Source organism: Platalea leucorodia, assembly GCF_965183815.1.
Source record: "Platalea leucorodia genome assembly, chromosome: 13".
Lineage (NCBI taxonomy): Eukaryota > Metazoa > Chordata > Aves > Pelecaniformes > Threskiornithidae > Platalea > Platalea leucorodia.
The window spans coordinates 9459059-9466118 of NC_138835.1; the positions used below are offsets into that span (position 1 = coordinate 9459059).

Here is a 7060-nt window from a genome sequence, read left to right on the forward strand (position 1 = left end):
AAAACCCAAAAAAACCCTCAATGGTAAGTGCTGTAAACATCAAAGCTTGCAGATCAGATCAAGTTTATATTATTAATTCTGAACATGGCAGAGAATCTGTTTCTACATTTTCATAAACTTGCTTCTTTTATGAAAAAATGCACACATTGTTCACTAGGGCTGCTTTCCTTTGACAGGGATGCTGTACACACTTTTACAGAGGTGCAGATACAAATGTTCTAGTCTAATATGTTAAAAATAACAAAGTTTAAATTTATGTAATTCTGTAAAATGTCTGAACACTGACAGCACTTCAAATCAGCACTGAAGATGGTACAAAACCTTTGGCAATCCCCTAATGTTTGTCTTGTATCTCAGTTTATACTAACTTTTTCCAAATCGGTATTACAGAAATAAGCAAAATTAAGTAAACTTTAATATGAAATCCTAATCTCAGGAACATTCTAACTAACCACTCTAGCTAAGGGGTTGGGTTTTTTTTGTTTGTTTTGTTAATTTGTTAGGTTTATGGCACAATATTCAATTTTCAAGTATTTATCAATTTGTTGTTAATAAGCATCCTACTCAACTCACATTTTAAAAAACTTTCACTCCGCAGAGAACTTATGCCTTCCACTGCTGGACAACAGGCCTCTGTTTTAAAAGAGGAGAACAAAATTACAAGAAGGACTGTGGTCACAGGAGAAAATCCTCCTATGATCTTGAATTGCCTGAAGCATTACAGGAGCTGAGCTTTTTGTCACACAGTGCTAACCTAATTTGCAGGTACTTAAAAAAAAAAACAAACACACAAAACCCAAAACCCTACTAGAAACTACTTAATATATTATTAGTAACAGAATACTGATACTGCCTGCATGTTTTTGGTTCCTTCCCTTCTGTGTTACAGAAGGCATGAAAGTAATTTTGTGTTTAAAAAAAAGAAAAAAAAGCAAGCTCTCTAACACTTTATCGAATATAAATTTCATTTTGCATATGGGGAGACTAAAGAAAAAAACTAGTTTATTTGACTATGGGGAAACAAATTCAGTGGCATTATCTGGTGACTGAACCCACCCATTTCTCACATTCACTGGAGTACAAGCGATAGCATGACTTCAAGCTTTCACCCCTTTTTATAGATTTTTTTCTTTTTTTTTTGTTTTTAAACTCTTTCCTCCTCCATTTTCTTTTAATTAAAGATGTCCACTTTGAATCATACAGGAATTCTGAATTTTAAGGAATCAGTTAGTATCCTCAGATATTTAATTAGGTTAAATTCACAATCCAAATGCTAGTGACACTGATCTAAAACCTGAGAATTCATATGTTTACAAGAAAGTAGCAGTGATATTTCAGTGTAAACCACAGCTTAGAAAGTCTCAGCTAAAGAGAGCCCTTGAAGAAAGTCCACTTGCAAAGCAAGTACTACAAGGAAAGATTTCATTTTAATGTGTAGTTAACCATAAGACGAACTGTTAATTCAAACCTACCCAGAACATTTAGAAAGTTATTTCAGTTTCAAAAATGCTTGGTCTACCACTACCACATTTTGTTCTCTACTTACAAGGGCTATTTCTACTTGAATTTAACATCATTTGGCATATGGCCAACACTGCATTCTCTTTAACTGTCAGTTTCCTTCTATATACGTACCCTTACAGCAGACAGAGAAAGAAGACTAAGTAACATGTGGAAGAACACACTAAAATCATAAAAACCTTCCGAAGGTGCTCAGAAACAGGCGCAGTACCGTCTGCAGGTTGTACGATTTCTAGATTTTTACCAAATCATATCCCCTTAACTGTAAGCCATAGCAGCCTCCATTTCTCAATGTTCTACTTACAGCAATGCTATCACAGAAGATTTGGATTCAAGTACTTAGATTTTAAACTCTGAAAAACAAGCAAAACTAAGCGGCTCAGTAGCTCCGTATAATGGGACTTGCACAATCTCACATTTGCCATCAGTAGCCACAATCGGTCTCCATCTGAAAAGTTAGTATAACTAACCAATGCAGCGAAGTGCCCTGAAACATCCTCAATAGCACAAAACGTATTATCACTTGCAATTGAAAGTAAACTCTGGTTTTCACAAAGAGGATATTGACTTTGCAAGCCACAGAGATGTAGCTCCTTCATCACCGTTAGCCTCTCCCGGACTTGTATCAAGATTCAGTGGCAGTATAGCACTGTAAAACATGGAGTATCTTTAGCTGTATTGAAGGAAAAAAGAGACTCCCTGCAACTATCAGTTCTAAACTAGCTTTCCATAACCAGAGCCAATTAAGCCAAGCCTCGAATGAATCAACATAGCATGAATTAAGAAGTGGCAAGGCATGCATGCAGAGACCTGCATTTTCAAGTAGCAAGAACTGGCAGAATAAAGCACAAAGATGTAATTATAATAAGTCATGCTCATGCCACAATTTATCTGCTGCAAAGAAGCTTGAAGTTTTTTTAGCACCAGAGCAAAACAGTAACCCAAATGCTTACAGACTGCAGCAGCACAAAGTCTGAACTCTCACTGCAGCTTATGAACTGAAAACACTAGTAGAACTTCCTGTTCATTTACTTTAAATACACAACACCACCACACTATTATAAGTCTACAGGGTCAACCATTTCACAGTTTACTTTCAACATTAAAATCTATCTATCTACATAGTCTACAAATATTTTTCCAGAGACAGTGAATACATAAAAAACTTCCCATGCCTTTTCTCTCTTGACAGAGAGATATCCAAAATGTCCACAATAGCTTTCTATTGTCCTCCCATAATCTGGGTAAAGGTTATTAACTTTCCACAGTTTCTGGTATTTTAGTTTCACTAAAAGAGATTTGGGGAAAAAAGTAACATTCGTGTTAATATTAGTTTAAAATATCCTTAAAAATTAATAAAGAAACTGAGAACAGTTACGTGTCTCTTACAGGCCTCAAACCAAACTGTAACTACACTTCAGCTTTCCCGAGCACACACAGCAGTATACTTAGTTCTGTTTTCAGTATACTCACTTCCAAACATGTTTGAAAATCTAGACCACACCCAGTTCTTTCTTATTTTATATTCTACTGACTACAAAAATTAGAAGAGTGCAGATTTTCGGTTAATTTTGCCACCTTCACCTGGAAAACTCTGTATGAGCTGTCCCCATAGATGTTTCTGCAAAACCAAGTGTCAGCTCTGCCTCCGTCCATATTGAATGGGATCCCTAGTTGAATGGTAGATCAGTAAATAATTCAAAGGTGTCTCTACTGTTACTGATAAGCACATCAAAGTTAATATCATTAGCCAACATACTAAAGTCAACATATCTAGTTTATATAAACACAAGAAGCAACTCTACCTGTATTTGAGGGTTGTGTTTTTAAGATAATATCTCATTCTACCACCATAGGTAAGAAGTTAGAAACTAAAATACCTCCTAAAATTCTGAAAGACTTCTGCATATAAAATTACTATGAAAATCTGATATTGCACTCACTGTGAGCAAATGAAAATTCAATGTTCCTTTGATATTCTGGACAAATATCTGTATCGTTTTCTCCCCTGCTCCCTGCTGCTCCCCAGCAAGCCTAAACTGTGCTTTTCTTAGCTTTAGGCTATTGCTTTTTTGTTGTGACATCTCCAGAGTGAATGTTTTTCATTCCTATTGATACTTCTAATGATATTTATGCAGGGTGCGTATCATTCACTTACCCTTAAGCATTTGTTTTCTGTTGCATACCTTTATCACAGTATCACATTGCAAAGCTCACATTTAATCTGCTGTCCATTTTCCTTTAACTTACTCGTTTATGGAAGAGGACTTCAACTTGAACGGGCATTTCTTATGCTCAGATCAGGTCTCATTTTATTAGTTACCTTCTAAGTATCTTTCTCTACAATACAAGCAACAGCCAGAACCAGACCAGTCCTTTTTATCTACTGGGTCTCTGAACAACCTTTATAGGATCTCATGGCTCACAGTTCTTGTAGCAAGTAAATCTAGATGAAAGTAAGGGACACTACTGGGTATTTAAAAAAAACAAACCAAACCAAAACAAAAAAAACCAACAACAAAACACAGAGAACTTCATCAGCGTTCACCCTATTTTGACCAGCTACAGCAGAGAATAGTTCCACTGCACATGCAGTGCCTAAGACATGACTGTCACAAAATCCCCTGCACAAGGGCTTAATTTTGAAATGTTTTTGTCTCCATCCTGTGATTACTTACACTTAAAAAAAATAATCTAAATTTTATTCCTTCACAACTGTACTATTATCATAGCTGAACATAGCTTCCCCTTGTCCAAAAAAAAGAAGCTTGGGCAATTTTAACCCTTCAAAGTCACGTGGCACCCAGAGAAGTCTCCTTGTAGCCATCCTTCCAATTAGCTTCACCTCCCTGTAGTATTGATAATTCCTCCCCTAGATGCTGGGCAGTTCTGTATCTCTAGATAATAGATTTAGCCAAGAAGCAAGAGGAAGTGACTCTTAATAAACTGCATTATGCTTCACTCAGAATAGTGGTGAACGTTTTTGGATTTTAGCAGTGACAATCATAACACCTAGATACTAGAAGCCTGTGGTACAATTAACTTGGGGGAAGACGTTTTTCTGCATCAATAACATACATTATTCTACTTACTCTACTCTTCAGGCAAAGATTGGTATTTGTAGGAAAACTGCATTGTTAATGTCACCGCCCAGACATCAAAAGCATGGATTACAGTGAAGTACATTGTTCTTCCAGACGTACTTGATCTGCCAAGATGTCATTTTCAACAGCCGATATTTAAAAGCAGGATGCAGTTGAGAAACTGAGTTACATGACATAGATGCACATGCTTACTAATCGATCTTAAGGAAAAAAAAAAAAAAAAAAGGGCAAAAACCCCACCCCTCGTGCTTGTCAATAGTTGGATGCAAACCAAAGAATCACTTTAGTCTTTTTAGTCTTTTTTTTTTTTTTTTCTTTGAGTTGAATTTCAGTCCTCAATCAAACCTTGTGCTGTGCCACAGTCTGAGCAGGCTACTGAGTCACATCATTCAAAGAAAGTAGGACAAAAATATCACTGAATGCTGATCCCACATTGAAAATATGCCACAGTCCCTCATTCTCCTTCTACATTTCACTTCTGTAATTAAATTGTACCCGTAGAAATACACCACCTCCATTACAGAGCTGCATTACTCAAAATAATTTCCTGAGCACTAAGCCTGCAACATACCAAATCGTCAAGAACAGTTTAGCTAAAACATAACGTCATATATGCACATGACTTTCAACTGATACAGTTAGCAAGCACTGAAACTCTGCAGGAAATGAAATACTCTAACAAAAAATGGACCTTCTGAAAAGCACGGTCAAAATTTCATGCTTATTCTTGAATTGCCAAACAACTGGAGATGTTCATCCTGCAAGCCACTACTTTTAAAACTTCTAAAACTTGCCTGCTGTGATTCTGAAACTGGAGTTCATTTATTATAAATCATTATAAAACTCCACTCCTTCTTTTAAATGCCTATTGCCAGAGAAATTCATAGTGAAAGGGAAGCAAAGCCCAACTCCTATGTTGCAAATGTGAACTTAAAACTCATTAGTTTATGCAATATACCAGCTTAAACATTCAAATGGATTTTACAATAATGCTGCCTGATCTGACTGAACACATCTGCCCAACCATATCTTCTCTTAAACTTCATTTTGGATAAATGTGCAAAGAGCTTATTAAAGAGAAAAGCTCTAATTTCTGTTGTTTGTGCATGTGAAGCTGGATCCAGTCAGCAAATATTCTTACAGGCATTCACGTTTACCACACAGTTTTTTTAAAATGTCACAAAAAAATGTAAATGTGGTAAACAAAACAATAAAAAATAGTACCAGATAACTGCACAAGTATTACTAGCAAGCTGTTCTCAGGCTCTGTTCTATTATTAAACTGACTGAAGAGCTAGGTGCATGCAACGCTGCCCACCACTGTTTATCTGAAAAAAAAAAAAAAGACAAATACGATACTTAGATTTACTCCCTCGAGGTTAGGAAGGGGGCAGTTTTAAAAGGTTCCTGAGAATTTATGTCCATGCTTTGCTCCAAGCGGAACCCGGAGCGAGAACAAGAGCGTGGCTGAGGGATCTCGCTGAGGGATCTCGCTGAGGGATCTCCTTCCAGGCTCGCTCCGCAGAGCGGGGGTGCAGCCCCGCGGAGGCTCGGGAGGGGAGCGGAGCGGGGTCCCCCGGCACTCCCCGCCCACGCCAGCTCCTGAGGAGAAGGAGGTGAGGGGCTCTGCTCCGCCGGGGCGGAGAGCGGGGCCTCCCTCTGCCCCCTCAGCGCCGGGCGAAAGGGGAAGGAGGGCAGAGCGGAGCGGCGGGCCAGCCCGCAGCTTGTTGCGGGAGGGAAGAGGGGAAGGGGGAAGGGAGAGCTCCGACCCGGGAGAGGGGAGGCGGAGGGCAGCGCTCCCCGCGCAGGGCGCTCGGCAGCTGGGGGGGCAGAAGCGGGCGGCTGCAGAGAGAGAGGGTGAGGGAAGGGGCGCTCCCCCCCTCAGCGCCGGGGCTGGGGGCAGAGCCGGGGCGAGCGGCTGCCCCTCACCTGGTAGATGTCGGCCCAGCTGGCGGCCTGGTCGAGCCGGTGGAACTCCTTCTCGATCTCCATGGTGGGGACGCCGCGCCAGGCCTGGCCCCCCAGCGCCGCTCCCGCTCCCGCCCGCCGCTCCGGCAGCTCCGGCTCCAGCTGCTCCCGAGGCCGCGGCTGCCTGCTCTGCATGTCACCCCTCCCTTCTCCCCGCCGGAACTACGCAGCCCGCCCCGGCGACGCGACGTCCGGGGCGGCCCCGCAGCCGCGGGGGGTCTGCGGGGCGGCGGGAGAGGGGGGCGCGCGGGAGGCGCGCGGCGTCAACGGTCTGTAACGGTCGCTGCGGGCGCGAGCGCCCTGTGGCGGGGCTGCGGGGGCCGCTGCCCGCCTGTGGCGGGCGGGGGAGGCAGCGCCTTCCTCCCGCCGGGGCGCGGGGAGCTGCCGGCCCCCCGGCCCCCTGAGGCGAGAGTCCGGCAGAGAGCCGCTCCCGGCGGCAAACGGGGCGGGCTCGGGTGCCTCCTCCC

At 42.0% G+C, this 7060-nt stretch overlaps 1 protein-coding gene across 2 annotated transcripts in view; it reads right to left on the reverse strand.

The window, feature by feature from the left end:
* Window positions 1-6788, reverse strand: part of PTPN1 (protein tyrosine phosphatase non-receptor type 1) — a 45239-nt gene extending 38451 nt beyond the window's left edge. For both annotated transcript variants that reach the window (XM_082326259.1, XM_082326258.1), the window contains exon 1: window positions 6555-6788. In XM_082326259.1, coding sequence (XP_082182385.1) covers window positions 6555-6728 — 174 coding nt within the window. In that variant the 5' untranslated portion in view covers window positions 6729-6788. The remainder of the gene's footprint in view (window positions 1-6554) is intronic.
* Between the last annotated feature and the right edge of the window lie 272 nt (window positions 6789-7060).